Source organism: Lates calcarifer, linkage group LG15 (genome assembly GCF_001640805.2).
Source record: "Lates calcarifer isolate ASB-BC8 linkage group LG15, TLL_Latcal_v3, whole genome shotgun sequence".
Lineage (NCBI taxonomy): Eukaryota > Metazoa > Chordata > Actinopteri > Centropomidae > Lates > Lates calcarifer.
In genome coordinates, this window is record NC_066847.1 from 17,306,096 (window position 1) to 17,328,405 (window position 22,310).

General features: G+C 37.8%; 1 protein-coding gene across 3 annotated transcripts in view; it reads right to left on the reverse strand.

The window, feature by feature from the left end:
* The window catches only part of ascc3 (activating signal cointegrator 1 complex subunit 3), a 148,443-nt gene that overhangs the window by 75,993 nt on the left and 50,140 nt on the right, over positions 1-22,310 (reverse strand). For all 3 annotated transcript variants that reach the window (XM_018665694.2, XM_018665695.2, XM_051075770.1), the window contains exons 9-10: positions 13,457-13,660; positions 11,313-11,453 (exon numbers count right to left, since the gene is read on the reverse strand). In XM_018665694.2, coding sequence (XP_018521210.1) covers positions 11,313-11,453; positions 13,457-13,660 — 345 coding nt within the window. The remainder of the gene's footprint in view (positions 1-11,312; positions 11,454-13,456; positions 13,661-22,310) is intronic.

Consider the following 22,310-nt stretch of genomic DNA (forward strand, 5'->3'; position numbering starts at 1 on the left):
AGTTTGGTTCTAATAAGAGTTAGCTTTAACTTATTTGTCTAATTAATATTCTAATTCAGCATTAGATCAATTTCTGCAGAGCTTAAGAATACTTTTTAGCAGATTGCATAATACAGATTTTTACCCCATCTCTTACACCGCTGACATTGCTTTCACAAGGGATTTCATTGTATCAGTATTCACTGGGAGAACAAGTGCAACAGCAAATAATGCTTTCAATGTATTTGTGAATGTGAGAAGTGTTTTAAGACAAGCTTGAAAAAAGTGACCCTGTCTTTTAAAGCAAACTAGGTATTAAAAATTACAAGAGTATATCTTGGCCAGGACCAGTTACACTGCTTGTTATGTCTATTGCCAGAACTTTATGTATGCAGCCCTAAAATTCTCTATAATTTTAACCAAGAATATTGAGATTATTTTAGAGATTACTGCTGAGAAAATGTTCTCCATAATTTACTGCTCACTTAATTGAATGACACACACTGTAAAGTAAAATCCCTCCAGAACACTATGTCAGATTCATGGTTCAAATATCCAATTGCCCATAGCTCTGCTCATTACAATACAGACAGAAGCACCTACATCATAACACCACAATAGCAGATATGGAAAATTACTCACATCGTGTATGCTAAATTAGTTTAGTCAATGCTTACCAGATGTTATGTCAGTCTATGATCCAAAATGTCTACAAAAACTATCATATATGATTCTGCTGTGTTTTGTGTGAATAAAAGAGTTACAATTATATCTCATTTTATTTTGGCATCCCTATCAGACAAATACGCAACAGTCTCAACACATCTACAAAGACATCGAGACACGTATTCTCTCTTTTCAAGAAAAATACTACAATGTACAATTGATGTTGTGTGAACTGTTTGGCAGCCTGTCCGGGGATGTGCAAATTCCTATTAAACTCTTTCTATAAAAGCAGTTCATTACAACCTCCCTAGTTTGCATTTAAATCAATCTATCTAACCATTAGGGACTGGCGTGCTCACAGAAAAGGAAGAGCCTGTCCCTAATTGGAGCTACGGGTTAATCTAAATGGAGGCTCTGGCAAATGGAGCACAGGCCAAACTGTTTCCTTAATTGCCTCACAAATGCACACAAAGTGGTGCTGAGAAAACATGCCATTGTTTGGCTGAGTGGTGTTACTTAGCCAATTCATCAATCAATCACTGCAGGTCTGTAATCAACGCTCTATATCCACTGATTCTCAGTATTTCACAGGATGTGCTAATATTTCTCAAAGGTAACAAGTTAATCAGAGAATAGGTTCATATCCCTGTACATAAAAAAGGACATCTGTATATACTTAAATAAAGAGGACAGCAGTGCAGGACATTTTTAAGATGGTAGCTATTTTTAAAGCATTCCAAAAGATTCTGGATCGATGTCCTGCTTTTGAGCCTGAAACTGTTCAATTCAGAAAGTGATAAAAATCTAGATGTCAAAATTGCTTGAGACAGGTAATCCATGACAACCATGCATCTTTTTGGTCAAATTCAAATGAATGTCAGGTGTTAATGCAGGTACAAGCAGAGCCATTTCAAAGATGTTATTATTAGTGCATCCATGAACTAGACATAACTGATGCCAAAAACACCTGACATTATCAGAATATTATATCTTCGTGGAAAGGTCAATATATTTGGTTGTCTAAAAACCTTGAAAGTCAAACTGTTCTTGAGGTCACCCAGCAACATGATGTGGAAAAGTGGAGAAATTTCATTCATATCGACTTCTTTGTCAAATGGAAGCACAGCGGTTTTCTAGTAATTCAAAGAAAATGGAGTGAAAGCTGATGGTTGAAATCAGCAGGTTCATGATTCATGCATTGCTCTTCAAATGAACTACTTCATTGTGCACCAGTATGCACACAGGGTTCAGGCTCATGAGAGGCAAGAAAGAATATGTGGTGAACAGGGGGTAGAACTGTCAAATATCTATGACCTAAGTTGCTATAATTATTTTATTTTATTTTTTTTCATTTTCAATGCAAAGACACTGTGACACATCCTTGTCAGTGTACTGTAGTTGTCTATGTAATTAGTTTTGTCTGGTAAAATCTGTGCTCACAGACATTGCAAAAGTCCAGGCATGCTGGACTATCCTCAAAGTTTACCAGTATGCAAGAGCAGGCACGCAAATTTGGACATCAGGATTCAGCCTGACCAATACAACAGAAAGTTCCATGAACAGATGAAACAAAAACCTCTATCAAAATACTGGAAAGTGGAAAGTGTGGAGGAAACAAAGGCAGCTCGTGACCCAGTTCATACCACCTCATATGTTAAATATGGCGGTGGCATCTACATATACATACATAAATACACACTTTTCACACACAATTCAATTTTGCCTTTTGGTGTGTGTCTTCCTCAAGCTCAGGTCTTCCATCCTCTAATAGAGTCCTGAGACTTTGAGGGTTCTGCACAGTGTCTACGCTGTTCTTGGGACTGCACTTATCTGGACAGAGACCTCTCAGATATTATATCTGGAATTTGCTGGAGCCACTGTCCCAGTTTATGGGTCACAGGCCCTCAAGCTCCTATTACCACTAGGACCACTTTGAACTTAATCTTCTGTTCTGTTTCAGTTGTTCTTTCAGGCCCTGGTACTTCTCAATCTTCTCATGCTCCCTCTTTCTGATCTTATTGTCATTAATGGAATCAATCACCACTATGTCTGTTTGGTTAACCAGCAGTTGCTTGTCTGTCTAGAACTTGAAGTTCCACAGGATCTTAGCTCTGCTGTTCTCCACCATTTTTGGTGATATGTCCCATCAGGACTTCTGATGCATACTTGGCACAGATGTTCCTGTACACTATCCAAGCCACTCCCAGTGTACACCGCCTCAACTTTCCTCTAACACCCTGCCATGGTCAGAGCCTCTGTGCTTATCCTCAGGCCAACCTTTTCCACCCACTGGTAGGATTTCCTAATGTCAGCTACTTCTTCCATATCACTTAAAATATTACTTTTTATTGACCTTTACTTTTTATTTCACTTAGAATAACGAAGGCAAGTGTTGTCAGCTCCAGTTATCTTCACCTGGTTCTGCTGTCCTGTGTTTCACAAAACCTGGTTTGGTTAGTCCTTTTCACAAAGCACACTGCATCTGCCAGGCTTCTAACTAGGGTTGGTGTACTGATATCTCAGTGTCACTCCTCACTTAGAGATCATTTTAATTAACTGTGAACTGTTTTATTCCCTGTGTTAGTGAAACTTTAAAACACCTGGCTGACCAGATTACAAGCACAAAGAAACAAAACCAGACTCCCTTCTCATTGTTCTTGGGGATTTTAATAGGGCAAACCTTGCAACTGGTTTACTACTAAGCAAGAATGGTACACCTGGAACCCCAAGCAGCTACTGCAATGCAATCAAACTGTACAATTGTCAAAATATGCCAACTAAAAGTGCTTGATTTTGCCACTGACAGGTTTAGATTGTTATTTTAAGTGTTTAACATTATAGAGAGGAATTCTACTGAGATCCTTTTTGTTCATCACTCTGTTCAAAGACACCGGACTCTATCAACAAAAACAATCATCTCACCTTATATAACAGTTAAATCTCTCCCGCTGCCTTGATCAGTTAGTTTGTGTTATTGTATGGTCCATTTACTTAATAAGTGATATGAATACTTCTTCCACCACAGAAAGTCACACAATATCAGCAGATTAGCAAATTCTGTATTCTACAAGGTATAACTCCTGCTTTCTCTCTCTCATAGTAAAAAAATGGTTTAACTCTTGCAATAAAATGGGTTATTGTGATGAAAGCACTTTAATGGAATGAGCTAGAACTACAGGCTTTGACTGTGTATATTTTTGATGCTGTAGCTTAAGACAGCTTAATTCAGGCAGCTTCATAAGACCAGGGAGGAAGCCTACAGAGGTAGGGACAAGATCCTGCACGAGTCCAGAGAGACAGTGACAAAGAGCTCATGGTAGCAAAGAGAAACTACATTGAAAAGCTGAAAAACTGACTTTCAACCACCGTCACATCATAGAGAACCATCAAGTGGCTGATAACTAGAATGTGTTTTACTAACAAACTACCTGCACCAGGTCACTGTCTGTCAGTGGATCACCAACTTCCTGAGAGACAGGAAGCATCAGTGAGAATGGGAAGAATCATATCCAGCACCTGGTCAGTCACAACTGATTCCCCTCAGGAATGTATGCTCACCCCACAGTTCTTCTAACTATACATCAGCAAATGCACCGCAGGAGACCTGTTAAACTCCTGACAGTGACTTCAGGACAGCTAGCCCTCTGGTGCTCCAAAACACCCTAGAGCTGATCACTCTCATCAGGAAGAAGCTCCCAGCACTGCCCCCACATGTTCATGTTATTAGTTTTAAAGCACAATTTTAGTCATTCAAGAACATAAATTACTCATTTGAGAGCACAATTTATTTTTCTTTCCTTGTAACACCTGCTTTCAAAACTGAAAACATTTCTAAAATATAAAAATAACACTGAATATTTTCATAGATGGCTAAATTTTGAGCACAAAAATAAATAAATTTGATGAGCACAGTGAGAGTGATACACTTTTTCCTCACTGGTAAGTGTGTGCTGTGGTAGGTGTATGCAGCTATGCGGAACATAGGCCATGGCAGATCTCACTGACTTACAGCACATAACTACTAATTAATCATATTGCTATGTATCTCTCTCATAGTGGTCAACTACAGAAATATTCTACATTTTTACCATGATTCAATACAGCCTGATATTTTAGTAATGACTTGTGATAACAGTCTCTGAGTTGCCTTTTACAGGTTTTTGTCTGTACACTTATTCTCACCAACTGCTGTTGTTCTCTAGTGTTCTTTTTTAAACCCAATGTCATGAGGTCAAAATTGGTTGAAACATGTCAGCAGCTATTTCAGCAGCTGTCTCTGCATGTCTTGACTTTATCAAGAAATTCTGACACACTCTTCTTGTCCTCTCTTTATGGCTATGAGGCAGCTCCTTCTTGGACGTCATTAATTGATACTTCCTCTGTAGACAGAGAAAGAGGAGGGCCTGGAAGTCCCAGGATGCCACCCACCCGCACACTGGCGTCCACATGGCAGCATCCGTCCAAACCCTTTCTGTTTCCATGGTAACTATTACAGTCATGGAGAGAGGAGGATGTGGAAAGATGGGGTGGGAGGGAGTAAGATGGAGAGGAGAGTTAAGAGAAAGACACTTACTGGAAACTGTAACAAACTGTATTGAAAAACATCTAAATGCTGCATTGTCATCTACACTTGTATGTGCATGTGTGTGTGTGTGTGTGTGTCCTTACATTCAGTCCTCACTTAAAATGAGCTAAATATGAGAAAACATGCTTTCAATGAAATCTACTTTTCTGATCACTGGATGGTGCTGGGTTATGAGAGGGAAAAATGAATTCAATATATTTTAATATAGTGATAGTAACTCACAGTAGACTGGTAGAAAGGTACAGCAGGTTTTTGGTAGTCTGTTCTAATGTTGACCAGATGACCACAATATTTTGACGTGACATGTTCTCTCCAGGAATTAGTGATCTTATCATTGCAAGGACAACCAGATTTTCATAATTTGTTAGGGCTTACGTAAAAAAAATCACCACAAATTCTTAGCAAAAATTATTCAATTAAAATGGCTGCATCTCTGAAATTTTTTTAAATAATCAGAGCACCAAGTCAGAGCATTGTAATTGGGATTAAGGTTGTTAACACTAACAAGTCCTAAATCAACATTTTCTTCAGTCAATGTGACAAATGTTAACTGCTCCAAGCATCCCAAGGAAAACATCTCTAGGGTCTATGCAGGGAATAGTGTTATGGGTAACCACAGATTGCATACCTGTGAAGTATCAACAAATATCATTGTGAAGACCTGTGTGTTACTACACTGAGGAGTTGGATTTTCATTTCACTTGCTTGCTCCAATAGGCCCTTTCAAATGTTACCAAACTGAAGCATTTTTAATCCAATACCTAAACCAGCCGCTTGGTTAATGAAGCTTGTCAGCAGTCACAAGGAGTCAATTCACTTCTTCAGTTAATGAAAAAAACTGCCCACAAACTGGTAATATTTACCTACTAAAATAACTACAATGATTCTCACATGTTTTCATGACAAATCTATTTGTTAATCTATTTGTACCTATAAGAATTACATTTTTAAAGGTAAAGATTGTACCTGGATTGTAACTGGCACACTACATAAATATATATTTTTTTTTAATTGGTACTAATACTATAAATACTAGAACTGCACCCGGCTCAGAAATTTGTCAGCTGAATCGGATTTGGCTGTGCACTATGCTTTCAATATTTCCACTGAAACCTCACATTTCCACACAGTCAAAGAAAGTAAAAGTTAGCATCTTGGTCATAGCTTTTTTTTTTTTTTTTTTTCATCTTGGTCATAGCTGGGTTATGAAATTGGCATGGCATCACTTCGGCTTATTAAGTCTGGACAGTCTTTTCACTCAACCGCTCTGTAAAACTGTACTGTCTTTAACACAGTCAAATGGAGCGATGAGAGAAAAAAAAGTGAACAAGGCTAAGTGAAAGAGAGATTGCAGATTGCTGCAGAGCTGCAGTGAATCTGACTAATCATTCTCTTTGTGAAATCATTTCTCATGACCTGATAGAGTTGCAACTTTAATACACCTTCAGATTAGCTGGAATTGGCCTCATTTCATAGAAAAACGCCCCCACCACTCACCCAAAACCCAACACTCAATACACACACACACACACACACACACACACACACACAGACAACCAAACCCCAACCTTTCCGTTTCTGTATTCATAAGCCCCATAAGGCTTATAAACTTTAACTCTAAGCTGTGCAATCTCTCAAATCCAACTCTTTTGGATTTAACAGATATGCATGTTTCCCCTACCTTCTCAGTTTCATTGTTAAGTCTTTCATGCTAGATCCACCAACCTCCACTTCCCTGTGAGCTGGAGGAGCCCTACTCTCTCTCTAAATATGTGCTCAATCTGCAGCTTTCATCCCCTTTTTCTTTGGCCTCATTGTAATAAATCCATCCTCTTTCTATAACAGGTTTTTTTAATAAGGAAAAAACTCCTGCATAGAGGTGCTTTCTCTAAGATATCTCTGGTTGAATTTGCACATACCATCAGCAAAACCCCATAAAACATTATTTAAAAAATAATGTGCTGCTGAGTTATTAAACTCAGCAACTGAACACGCTTGGCTAATTTTGTAATTGACCAAGTTATTCTCATCACTTTGTCAGTTGTAAAATCAGATCTGGGAAAAAAACAAGAAAACAATCTGGTCAACTTAATGGACTTTTTAAGTAATTGGAGAGAGAGTCTGTCTGCTGATACACAGCCAGGAATTGTGGTTAAGACATGCCAAAGTTATATTTGAGGTCAAACAATGCCTCCATTACATAGTTTGTTCACAAGGAAACACTGACACTTGACTGATTTGTAATTACGCTATAAAATGTACCGCTCACATAAGTTAGTCATAACTATTTAACAAACAAAACTCTTACTGAAAAGTGAATATGTGCAGTAATTGCATTTTTAACTTCTCAAGCACTTACCAGCACTGATTAGGCTGTATGTGCACGTTCTGAGAAATGTTTCTTGATATTCTGATTGATATAAAGTAATTTCCACCAACAGACGAGCAAAAACAAAAATAAACAAAACAAACTAAAAAAAACATACGAGATCAAGAGGGTAAAGTGAAACAAAGTATTTATATCTCTGCTTGAGGTCAAAGAGTAGAGTGTCTCCTTTGCATCATTTGTCCACCAGAGAGCACCAACAACTTTATTCTTGGTTGGACCGCAATGGTGGGGTGGCACTAAAAACGAAAAAAGACTGAATGAGTGAGTGAGTTGGCCGACCGGCCATAATGATTTGGCTTACAGTTTCTATTATGTAATTAGGAGTGTAGCTTGTTTTTGTTTCCTGTCTGTCTCAGGTGTTTAGCAGAGTTCTGTCTGGCTGCAGAGAACTGTATGTCTGTCGCAGTAAAGCACACTGCCAAAGCAGGGACTACCAGTGTTGACAATGATGTCAGCAGCCTGGCAGGAGAGACAGTCTCATAATTTCAAATGCTCATGCACGGTCCAGCCATATACTTTACCTAGTCTAGATATAACAAGACTAGATCTGATACCAATCAAATACGTGTTCCGTGTTTATGTGGAAAATAACATTGTAGATCAAAATATCTTTACTGCATTTGTTTTAAGCCTAACAGTCCAGAACTGGATGGTGTAGTATTAGAACCATCTAAAATATTTTTGCCCAAAATAAAATGCCATTCAGACAGCATTAGTAGTGTAGTAAATGTTGTAGTTAACAAGGACATCACTGTCATGGCTTAGATGTTTAACCATGTTTATAATTATGTCAAAAGGTATATTATATGACTTTACTGCTGGTAACACAGCTGAGAAAATTAACATACCAGTCTTTCAATCTGCTCTTCACCAATACCTGAGAAAATAACTTCTCTCTCAACTCTGTGAATCAATCTGTTACAATGATTTTTTTATGATTTATGATTCTGTAGTAGGTGTGGTAAAACTATGGTTGTGGCTAAAAGTGGGAAAGAAAAAGGACAACATAACCCTTTATAACTGAGAAGGAAGGAAAGGTGGGGAAGATGTGGAAATAAATCAGATGCACCTGTGAGCCAAGGGGAAGGGAAAAACTGACAAAAGCATCACAGAGAATAACAGTGAGAGGAGTGAGAGTGGAAGAAGATTAACTAAAACTATAAATCCAGTCTCTGGACATCTATATATGAAAATATATTTATTTATATATATATTTGGTTTCCCAGTGACAACTAGATTATTGATCCTGTAATTACTATACAATCAACTGTCTAATATCAATAAAATTATGTGTACCCATATTAACAGGGCCTTAGGGGACATGTCATTTGTTTGGATAAAGAAACCCAGGACAGAATAATAAGGATGAAAATGGCAAATTTGTGGAGAACAACAGTTACAGTACAACACTGGGGAGATCCTTGAATTAATTATCAACTGCAGATGCTTAAACACCAATAAAGATGTTCTCCAAGACACTGACAAAACATCTGACAGCTGACCTTCGACACTGTGTGAACATCAGCAGTGTCAGCATGGAGTGATGATTAAAAAAGACAGACCCAGGTTTATCATTAGCATGTGGATTGCACTGCATTGCTAGCAGAGGCACTTGGTAGGTCCTGTCACAGAACAAACTAGAGCAGCACACCACAGGCAGATAAGGAACCGCTGTGGTCAGCTAGAAAAAAAACAAATGTGCAAAACAGTATGAGAGGTTAATAAAGGCAGTGAGATGAGGCAAAGGAACACTTTGTAATATAAGAGAGCATGAAGTATACCAGAGAGAACCTCCATGAAATGACATAATCACTTTACAATGACTTCACTGCAAAAAACAGCATGCAGTCACTGTTACTTTACATTTATGTAAAGTATGCATGGTGGACCTGTGCACCCTCTTTGATACTACTTCTGTACTTCTGGTTTTCAAGTTATTAAAAAATAAAAAAAAACATAACATTGAATTTAAGCATCAGCACACTCTGTGGATTGCCTGTGATTTATAAGTAATGTCTTTCATACCCACATCATCTTGTATTTATAGATCATTCATCATCATGTTAGCCCGTCTTTCAATACTTTCTGATTTCCCCACCATCTGTGCAACTCAACTACAAGCCCATTGGGTTCTACTAGGGACATAAATCTTTAGGTCACTAATATACACTGTAGTTTAATTTAAAAAAAAAAAACAAACACAGGAGGACATGGTGCATTTGGCACATTAGGAGCACTAGTGGGTAATTTCAGCAGCAGGACAGTGTACATGGAAATGAGTCAAAAATGAATTAATTAATAATTAATTAAAATTAAAATTAATAAATTACAGTGTATGTTCATGAGAATGAAGGAGCATGTTACCTTGTAGAACACAGTGCTTGTTAGTAGACCAGCTCATTGTTGGTTTGGCTCCACTGGGATTTGTCAATGATAACAAAATACAGACTGTCACCAGACATATCCTTTAAACTGTAACCCTTCACCACAGGTCCACACCACAGTGCTGCTGGAAAAGAACCAAGGACTACACTGGTCTGGTGTCAATGATGTAGTTATTTGGTTCATGGCAAGATAGTAGTTGGTAAGTGGTAGCACAGTGGTTCCCATTCCAAACTTCATAGTATTTTTGTTTGTTCGTTTTCTTGACAATGTCTGTGTCACAAACCATCACTTCAGGAAGTACTAAAATTCCATACAAAGAGCAGAAAAGGGACTGGAAAAATATATACAGTGTCACAAAACAGTAAAGCTGCAAATATGGACACTAGGATTCCATTCATAATGGTCATAATGATAAGCTTTCACTGATGAAGCCAAAACAAGACCAGCAGACACTTAGAATTTATAGAAGGCCCTTTTATCATTCGTTTTCTCTTTTTAAAGCGAGAGTGAATCCATTTCTACACTAGTCAGAAATTAAATAATATATAGAGTTCACTTACACTTGTGACTAATAATAAGCAGAATTGTGATTAATATACTTTGCAGAATATATGATGATATAGCCTCCACTAAATGTCGCAATCCAATCCACTTGGGGGTGCTAGAGAACATACATGTGTAGAGGAGAAAACCTGGAGGACTTTACTTTTGTCCCCTTACTTTGAACTTCTTTTTTTTTTTTTTTTAAATGTGACAGATCTCACAGTGTGTGTGTGTGTGTGTGTGTGTGTGTGTGTGTGTGTGTGTGTGTGTGTCAAATTCCAGACTGCAGACCAGTAAATTGGGCTTGTCCAATTGTCCAACCAGGGACAAAAGCTGTGTCCCCAGTTGGGAAAAAGCTGGTTGGGATAGGTTGGGGATAGGGATTAGATTATGCTTAGGGTTAGGGTAAGCCAAGTAGTGGTTTTGGATATGGTTGGGTTAAATCTCCAGGAAATTAATTCAAGTCTATATAATGTCCCAAAAGTGACCAAGATCACCTTGCATGTGTCTGTGTGTGGTTTTGTTTCATTGTATATCCCCTGTTCTGGAGGGGTCCAACAGCTTCATATGGACCAAAATGCTGGACCCCACACATTTAGATAGCTGTTTGAGGGTAAAGCCTGGGTTAGATTCATTCAGACATTCAGCTGTGATAGTTAAGGTTTAGGGTAAAGGGCTAGGAAATGCATTATGTTAATGACGAGTACACAGAGATAAGTGTACAAGGATGTGTGTGTGTGTGTGTGTGTGTGTGTGTGTGTGTACCTGTGTTCGCAGTATCTCTCCTTTGGTTAGCTGCATGTCTCCAGTGAGTTCTTTAACAGTGATACCCAGTGGTTCCAGTCTCTTGCTGAAGTAATTAGTCATCTCTGCTGCTAAGGCCTTCATTGGAGCCACATATACTATCTACAGAGAAAGAGGGACACCAAAATTAATAGGATAAACAAAGAGGGGTGGAGTGAGAAAGGTAGCAGTTGGAGAGGGGGTTGGGGGTGGAGGGACTGAAAAGACATGGTAGTGATAAATGAGCAAAAAGAGGGAGGATCATTTGTTCCCTGGCAACCAGCACAAATCACAATTTACTGAGAAATATGACGCCAGACACTTGCATGGGTAAAGTTTAATGATGATGTATGAAAAGTGGCTGTTGTCACTGGCTGGCCCATGTGTATGTATGTCTTCATGAAAGAGAACAAAGACTTTGGAATGTCTGAATTATTTATCTGAATTCATGTAAGGATTGACACTATGGGTGTAATAACACATCTATTTTTAAATTAAGATGACAAAAGCTGACTTTTTGTGCATTTATTTAAGATTCTATTTTTATTTATTTATTTTATTTATATTTATTTTAACTGTTGTTAAACATATTTATCTCCTTTTTTACATCAAGTATTCATAAATATGAAAGAAACATCTGAAGTACACAGACAATGAAAATTTAACTAATCTGATAATAAGATGAAAAGTAAAACAAACATGAAGCTAAATCACTGTCAGAATTTCTCTTGTAATGCAGGTAAGGTGAAATGCGTAACTTTAGATAAGGCTTTCTTAGTCATGCTTGTTTGGCCAGTGATATGAGTCCTATACTAATGACTATTCTGTGCTTTTTCATAGACACTACATCTGCATAGCCACAATGGGCCTAAATTCAAATCAGAAAAACATTTAAATATTTTTGATAGTTCAACAGCTCTGCATTAAAAACCTTTCTCAGTCAGTTTCATACTATGAGGAATGGGGTCCTATAAAAACATAATATAATCTACTAAAGGTGGTCTAATTATTATTCCTTTAATTTAGAGGTTTATTTCTATATTATTTTATCTTAGCTCTTGTCACTGGTTTAGAGTGGGAGGAAAAAGTAATGCCATGTACTTCCATGCACCAGTAAAATTTAGTGATATTTGAATCAACATCGTTGCCACTTGTCCCTGTCAATCAAACCTGATCAGACCAAACCATTACTTTCTTTAACTCAGAGTTTTTAATAATAAAATAATAATATTCAATATTTAACATTATAGAAATGCATTTAAAACCAAGTTTTCGAGAGGCTTTAAGAAAATACTACATAGGGTTTGAGGGTTTGCTTTAATATGTTTTTATAGTGGTTCTGTGGTGTTCATCAATAGAGAGAAAGACTGCTGTATTATAGAAGAAAGGTTTGGTCCAGTTTGAACATAATACTGAAGATCAAATAAAACTCTGAACCAAAATAACTGCACTTATACCTGCAAAATGATGTTGAAACAGATACCAAATAATAAAAAACCAAGGACCAGGTCAGATTGGTCAGAACGGTGATTGTGATAAGCTCCTGCGGTAGTCAGGTCTGCATTGTTAACCATTCATTTTTAGTATTTAGCATTTTTAGGAAATGTCCGAAGGCTGTAATTTATTTCTGATAATTTTATAGTCATAAAAAAGAAAAAAAAAACAACAAATTAGCAAAACAGACTTTTGGAGCAAACACAATCAAGTAAATTCAGCTGTCCTTGACTTAAAACTATCAGATAGCTCCCATTTAAATGGTGCCTGTAATCTCAACATCCAAAGCTCCAAGGATCAGATCAGAATCTCTCCATGGGGTGCATGAATCTCAGCAAGAAGCATGCTTAATCTCCATGAGGCATGTTGAGACTCTGTGGTGGAGTAATGCTGGAAACGCCAAGCAGTTATTGCAGACATTCTCAGACATTACACAGAAATTCTCTTAAATTCTGACTGTGATTTTGCTTGACAGCCAGACAGATATATTACAGTCAGCCCAGGAAAAAGGCTTCCTACAAACAACCAGCATAATATGTAATGATACTGTATCATATCTACCATGTCAGCAATATGCAAGCCCATATTCAGGAATTCTAGCTTGTATGTTTGCGTGTGTGTTGCAGTTGGACCTTGAATTCATCCTTCTTGATGACACCGCCCGGCTGCAGGTGTTGACGGATCTCGTGAAGAACAGTCAGCATGGCGATGTTGGTCTTGCCAGCACCAGTTGGAGCGCAGATCAGAAGGTTTTCATTGGTGTTATAGGCGGTCTCAAACACCATGGACTGGATCCTGTTCAGACGCTTCATACCCTTGAACACAAGCTGTCCAATCTAAGCAAACAAAATAAGGAAAGGAAAGGATGAATAAAGGTTAGGGCATCATTAAAATACACTCAACATCAAACAATCTCTATGTTTTTTATCCTATGAACTATTGTGTAATAATTAAGGAGATTGATAAATGATATATCTTGCCTATTTTTATGGACTATTTACAGTACCTATGTGAATACAAATCCAACAGAAAAATAAAGTAAATTACTGTACACTCTGTTTCATGTATTACCTAGATGGACAGTGCATTCAGAAAGTATTTAGACCCCTACACCTAATTTGTTATGTTGAAACCCTGCATTAAAATTGTGGAAATTCTTTTTTTCTCTATACCCCACTGTGAAAACTGAATTTTTGAATTTTTGCACATTCATTAAAAACGAAAAACTGAAATACCACATTGTAAGTAAGTAAGTATTGTATGTAAATCTCTTGTACAATAATCAATAATAATTAACAAACTTGCAGGAGAGCAGCTACCTGCCAGGACTAGCTTCCCTGCTCTTCGCAGCAGAGTCATGGTCTCAAGATCATGGTGTCAAGATAAAAAAGTTCATATTTTGGCCAATGGTCACTCTGGGTGATCATTGGGTTTTTGGTCAACATTTTATTGATTATCAAAACTGTTACTGATGAATTTCCTGTCAATCAAATAACAGTTTCAGCTCTAAATATATTACACAGTAATCTATAAAAAACAGATGACAATGTGTGCTGCATTTCATTTCCATTAACTGCTGTTCAAGTAAGCATCATAAATCTTCTATACTTTTCTGCATGTATAAATAATAATTCTGCCAGTCACCTGAACACTCTGCCTCACCCATTACTCTAGCTGAGCATGAAACCATCAAAAACCTGATATCCATCACAATCAAAGCTGTGCCCTTGTTACAAGTATTAACATATTACATATATTCTACATACTTTAGTTAGAATCAATTTGCTCTGAATATTATGAAAGTGAAGATGATCTAGATTTATAGATTATAGATTATAGTTATTTTATGTGTTTAGGTGACTGCTTAAAACTATAGGCTATTTACAATATATTTATAATGATTTTTTGTGCTGATGTATGATGTTTGAATACACTACAATTTGTCAATTAAACAATTTAGAAAATACTGACATATATTAATATCATTCTATCCATCAATCTTATTGTCCAAGCTCTAATCACATCATGATGTAATTATTATACTAATGTAATCACAGTAAGTAAAGAACTTCATTTTTGTTTCATTTAGTCAACAGATACTATAAGTTGTGCAACTCAACTATGAATTATGGGATAATGTTGAGATTTGGTGAAGCAACAACTAAAATCAAGTAGAGATCAGTGTCATTTTTTGATTGCAGTCAGTGACGCAGCTAAAACAGTACTGGTTGCCCAGTTGCCCTTGGCAACTAGATTTGGGCCAGTGTCAACTGTTTAGTCCCATTGACCCCACCAGTGATTGCATTTTGTCTGACAAAAACACATGTAAGATCCTCTACCCAGTGTGCTAACATGAAACATAGCTGGGTGATCAGTTACAGTATCTGTTATTGACTGAGCTTCCATGTATGAGGTGACTGCACAGAAAGTGGAGCACCAACAAGCATGAAGAAAGAGAAAATGTGTGTGGCGGGATCAGCTGTCACTCAAGCTGCCCTCCATCTGCCTTCACTATGGCAACAGAGTGCGGGTGATGGCCCTCAATCTCACACTGCCTCTGATAAGTAGAGAAATGGCCACCCTCCTCCAAAATACACACACATGCACACACACATCCGCACACATGCTGACAGGTGCAAGCACAATGAAACACGGTACACACGCAGCAAAGTGAAAACATCCAGCTGCTGCACAGGTGAATCATTTCCTTCTGGAACAGAATGTGTACAGTCTAAAAACACACTTAAACACCACAGAAAAATCTGATTATATTTTGCTCTTGTCATGGATGGAGAAGACAGGAAGGTTAGAAGATGTAAAATTTTGAATAATAATATTGATTTCAACATTTCTAAATAACAATAATAATAAAGTAATGTACTGTTCATTGTTCACAGAGCACTGTTCACTGCAGCTCACAGTATGCATGGTCCCCTGGCAGTGTAATGACTCTGATATGCTTTCACTTCTGGAAACCAAATAGAAACATTGCTAAAAGATGCAAATGAGCTACTGATTTGTACTGACTGTATCAAAAACCATACACATATTAACACATATTAATGTATCGTGGACACAGAAAAATCACAATGGGGGGAATATAGGAACTGCATGAACAATTTAAAAATGATTCAGGCTGATTTGCAGACCCAAAAACATTTTATTATCTCTTGCCAAAATAAAATTTGAACTTGAGTTGTTTAACGTTTTAACTTCTGTTTATGGTGAACAAATAAAAAATTGGTGGATGAAAACATATTTAATGTCATGCCATTTTAAAGTGTAATAGTTTGATAGTGTATAATCCTGATTGTCTGAAATGAATTAAGCTTTTTGCAGGTGGAAATCAGAGGTTGATGATGAACACAGGTTGAGGTGGAGTCTCGTACAACAGAGGTCACTGTAGTTCCAGGTGTGTTCTCTATCTCTTCTATCTTCATCATTTTACCCACTCCCTGCTTCCTCTGAGTTCCACCTTTCTCCAACTAAGGTCGGTTCAGGATGCCTTAAGCTTAGACAGCAGGATTATTTATTCAAAGATTCATTAGAAGTATGTCATCACTTTCCTCTTCCCCCGTTTCGCTCCAACACTCATAGAAAGAAATAATTAAACAGTGCATATCAGGCAAGGATATGTGGGGTGCTGTTCGGAAGCTAGCCCCAGAGCCCAGTAGGGAGGAAGAGGTTATTAATGCATCAAAGAGCAACTTTATTAGAGTCCACTTAAGCTGGAAGGACTGAAGTGCAGCTGTGATTTCAGCTAGGTGCTGTATGGACCCAGGGAGCTTCTGATGAACAGTTTGGCACAGACACTGGTGTATACACTCTTTTCGGAAAGTCACTTGCACTTTTTGTGTTGTGTATATAATTTTAAATGAATAAAACTGCCATTTTCCTATCTACATAATCCATGATAAGAAATTGAATTTTTTTTTTTTTTTACATTTTTTAAAATTTACTGAAAATCAAAAGTTGAAATCTCTCATTTACACAGGCATTCTGACCCTGTGGTCGTCAGGTACATCCAGTTTGCTTCTATTTTCCATGATATGTCTCTAGAACCCTCCGGACAAAAACCAAGCCATTTTCTCTGTAGTTGTCTACATCTTGATTGCTTGGTCGCCTATGTGGACACTGAGGCAAACTAATTCTTGTTTTTTTTAAAGGAAAAGATGGGTCAGTACTACAGAAATCAGGAATCCCCAAAGTAGCTTAGAAGAATTTCCCCTTGGAGATAAACACATCAAGGTTGATCTCTTCACTAGTGTATGTTCTGCCTATTGAGAATCTTGAATAAGCTATCAAGAATCCATGGTGATATTCAGATGATATTTTGCTGTCTAAAGCACAATGTTTGACTCTTGGATAAATAATGATAACTAAATTACTATAACTGAAAATAATAATAAACATTTTAAGTTCTCTCTTACTTGTTAATATATACATTGGCCCCATATGTATGGGAGTTGTATAAATTAAATAGGAAGATAAAAACCAAAGGAACCTGAAAATACAGTATGAAATGGAGGTGGCATGTATGTGTAATGGAAAAAAACAAAAGAAAAACAGTAACACTTCCATGATAAGGCTGCATTTTACAAAATTTAAACCAAATGACTAAAAAAGAACAGAATACAAATAAATCCAACTTATAGCAATGATACAGCGTTTGTACAGATTGTATGACTTGCAGTAGCTACAATAGATATGAAGACTGGTGATAAGTAAAAGACTATCTGCCGCTCATGATTAACAATGAATAGTGATTTAAGTTACTGTTGGAAAAACTTATTCTACAGTCCTGATTTCCTTTTTCCCATTTATTTGTGATTAATGCCACACATATTATTAATTGATGGCTCTTGACTGAAATATTCGGAGCTAGCTACAGCAGGCTGAAAATCACCTCATCTACTTGCAGTCAAGCTCAGTTTTAAAAAATACCAAATGCCTTAATATCTCAAACTCCATACACATTGCTGTCTCTTACTCCACTCCTTTCATGACTAAACAAGTAAAGGTACAGAATGGATGTTACTGAAGCACATTCTCTTCATGATGACTGCAGGGCTTCTTCTACTCTCTCTGAACAGGGAGAGATGGTGATTCTAGTCTCCTCCTGTCTACAAAATTATTTCCCCCTAGGCCAGGTCCACTGAGCTCCTACTTATACATATTCATTCTTGAATTATGGACCACTGAGCTACACCCTATTTTGTGAGGCTTCGGCACACTCATTCCTGTGTCTCTGTGGTGACCAGAGAGCCACAACAATCACTTGAGCGGCTGGCCCTCATTTTGATTTATCGACTTTGTCTGTTTGTAACGAAAAGTCAGTGTCCCCACACTCCTTAAACATGCTAATTCATGCTAATGTATGCCTGCCCCAGTATTCACCTTGAGGTAAAGCACACATGTTGTAAACAGAAAGTTGCCATCATTTAATGATCTTTGGAAATCTTTAGTGCTTTTTTATTCTCTCCTTAAAACCTCTCTGGCTTTATTGTTATGTTAATGTATGCACACACATCCTCCAATTGCAGATCCAGCTGTGACTGCCAAAACTTGTCTTGAGGGTGTGATGTCAGTGTTGTGGGAAGGTAGTTACTGTACTACAATGGGCATTATGCAGCTGTTAACATACAGGACAAACCCTGCTATGCCAAAACCTTGCTCATCATGAATTTCAGCATCCAGAGAACCTCAGGGTAAAACTGTGCTAATTCTGTCCACCCTTCCAGTGGCCCCAAGGTGCTCTTCTTTCGTGATGGAAGTAAGTGGGCCTCATTATTTTCAGTTTTTCATTAAAATAAAAAATAGGGAAATCATCAACATACAATTATGAATATTAAAACTGATATAAATCAAACAAACAAGGTGAAGAGTCAAGGTGAATATCAGAGTAGAGAAATACCATTCGCAGCATTTATCCTTTTAATGTCTTGATGGGATTTTGCCTAATCTGCAGCACAATGACCATGCCCGAACTGTGTCTCACCATTTTTCTGTACCGTGAGTGGAAACACATCTTTAGTTATCATTGCCAACCTGTTTACAGTAACCTCTGTTGAACAGTGTCCTGTGGCTGCAGGAAACAAATTTTTTGCACCTAAAAGCAGTACTGCACCAAATGAATCACTGCAACCCTAGAACTGGGGAACACAACTACAAAGTCTGACTGGTCCAGAAACACAAGCAGTCAGATAATCAGACACTACACTTACTATTAGTAGTAGTAGTGGTAGTAGCAACAGTAAAATTCAAACATTGCAATGCTCTTCCATCTCTTTTTTCAACAGGAAGAATAAATGTGTGATGATGTAACTGACGATTCATTATAATGTATTTCAGTGAAATTTATACAAAAGAGTAGCCTGATTTGTGTATTGACAAAAATGCCTTTAATTTTGTTGGCAATATAAAACAGATATAATGTGCAGTGCAAGTATTTGTCCATTTGGAAACACCAATGAATATTTCAATTCTGTAAAAGGTATCAGGACCTAAAAAACATAATCTGACAATATTTGCTGTGGGTGCTAACAGTCTCATGCAGACCGCTGATTCACATTTAAATTAACAGAGTCAATGATGAGCATCACATCTGATCTATCAACTCAATGATGGCCTAAGGGTTGGTCTAAAGAAGTCATTTTAAAGAGCACACTGAAAATAAAGTTCCTAATCTTGATGCTTTTTTGAGACTGAATGAGAAGTCTCTGGTACATCCTAAGGCTGCAGTCTGTGGCAGTGTTCTTCTTATTTTGCACAGCCCAACACTTTCATTGTGTGGCCACAAAAGTCAAAATAACATTACAACTTCACGGTGGTGGCTTCTGGCAGAGGGACTCTCTAAATCATCATCAATCTGAAACAACCATGTTATTATCCAGGACTTTCTGCTATATAAAAGTCCAGTTTATACCACATTACCCACCTGATCAATCAGTCAGTGACTTGACCTCATCACCATCACATTAAGTCATACAAAGAGAAGGCAGACCTTGAGCCAGAAAGTCAAATTAATATCACCAGGCAAGACGCCCGGTGATAATTAAGCTGACATGAGTTGAGAAGACTTTATCAAGCAGAAATTCAAAGAAAACAAATCCAGGCACATTAGTCCTCTTTTCCACAGAAACAATACTCAAGCACAGGACTTGAGTAGCTTTGTGTTTTACTAGAATCAAATCACTGAAGCCAGTCACCAAAACCCACTAAAACACAGACCAGTCATGACAGCCATCTTGCTGCTTCATTGCAAATCATCATCATCACAGCTGAATGTTCCTGGCTACATTCAGCTGAATGCATCACCCTGCTAATAGCAAGTCCCCAGCATATAAAACATGGAGTGAAAGCTCTACAGAGCCCAGCTGGCTAATATAGAACCATACACATCTGTGGTCAACCTTTCAGGAATAGGGTTAAATAAAGTTCCTAATGAGAGCAGCTGTTTGAATCTGGGACAGAATTAGTCTCTAAAATCCAGGTGGCTACAGCAGGACTATGCCATGCTACACAGCATTTTCTGGACTACGAAGATACTGGGACAACTACGAAGATACTGGGCTATATATGAAGCCTGAGTGAATGTTTCGGAAAAAAGAAATACACAGACTGACAGTTGTTGTGTGTGCTGTCTATAAAGTGTAAGCAGTCATTCTCCGCAGTACATACTGTGTGTATAAGAAGATGCCCATCAGCCCATCTTGGACCCTGAGTGGGATGGAAATTGACAGGCTCATTAACACAGCAGATACACAGCCTACGGCCATATGGGCGGACTGGGTGGACTGGGAATATCCCGCCAACCCACCAGCCACTTAAAACACACTAATTGGACCCACATAGATCGTGCTAATGATTCAACAGCAATAACTAAACACCAGTGGTACCCATATCCATCAGCCTCCCTGTTTGTAGGTTTACTAGTGAAACTGAGATAGCCAGTCTGTGTTTATACACAAGAAGCAACCAGTTTTTTGTGGCGGCTGCTGTTTTGTGTTATTGTGTGTTTACTGTATGAGTCACTATACAAGCTCCTAAACTAATTAAATTCCTCTGTGCATCAGTAATGGGAAGCTAAGAGATATAATTGTTGTCATTTTCATGCCATCCTTTTAATTACTTTCTGGTTCCATTTCATTCCATTTGAATTGACAGCCTGATCAACTTTTAATTGCCAGTTTTTGCAAACAGCTTATCAGCCAGCTCCAAGCCTGCATGCAGAGTACTAGATGACCTGGCCAAACCCACACCCCCACAAACAGACTAAAAAACACACACTAACAAACACACGTACACACAGACTCTGTAAGTCCCTGAGCAAATCCTATAGATCCATGTGCACACTGAGCACACACATGCACACCAACCCTCTTTACCAGATACATGGTGGAGTCTGACAGAGTGAGCTGCAGATGCAGTAAACAGGAGGCCCATTCATTTCCCCACAGAACAGCAGCAGCAAGAGGAAGGGGAGGGGCAGAGCTGGGAGTAAGATGGAGATAGCAAAAAGTGAAGTAATCCATCACTTCTTCCATAAGTACCTGCTGAAAAGGCACTGAGAACCTTGTGAGCCCCAAAACCTTGGGAAAAAAACAAAAAAACAAAAAACACACAGACCGCCCACCCTGCATCTCACAACAACATAGAGCTAATTCTTTACATTACAAATTCAACAAACATTGATAATGACTGGGTTATTGTTATCTTGCTCTAAAAAGAATTTGTTTTCAATAAACTCCTGTACAGACCTGTACATGTGGTATATATACTACCATTTAAAATAGGTTTAGACCAAAGAAAAAACCCAGTTTATGGCTGGACAGCGCATGGTCAATGTACAAAACTGAGGAAGCAGTTGAAAACTGGTGTGAAACAACTGTAAACAACTACTTTCAGGGGAGTAGCTAGTGGCTGAAGTAGCTAAAGCCTGCTCGAAAAGTCTCTAAATGTCACTAAATGATATAATACACTAAATAGCATTTTATCATGTGTCAGTTTTGTATTCTGCCTATTGTCAGCTGGTTTCAGCCTTTTATTAATTTGTTTCTCTCTTACTCTATGCTCACATATACAGTATTATGACGCAGCCGAATTCCAATAAAGCTGTTGTCATTTACATATATTTCTGTCCCATTAAGTTTACATTTTAAACTGCACATAAGTTAAAGACAACAGTTGTGATTTTGGCTATACTTTCAAATACACTTGTACACTGAACATTCAGGGAGACAGGTGTCATGCATTTTTGCATTAGTGAAAATTCCTTTACAGAAACTAGCTAAGGTTTGTCCAAAGCATTGCTAAAGGGGTCTGAAAAGTCAGTAAATCTAGCGACAAAGGCACTAAGTTGGTAACACTGCCTGTAAACATCCCCCTGGAAAATTGTTCACACCAATTCATTATGAAAGTGCAATGGCCAATGGGGAATCTCAAACACTAGGCTAGCAGACCACTAGTGTACCTTTGTCACTCAGT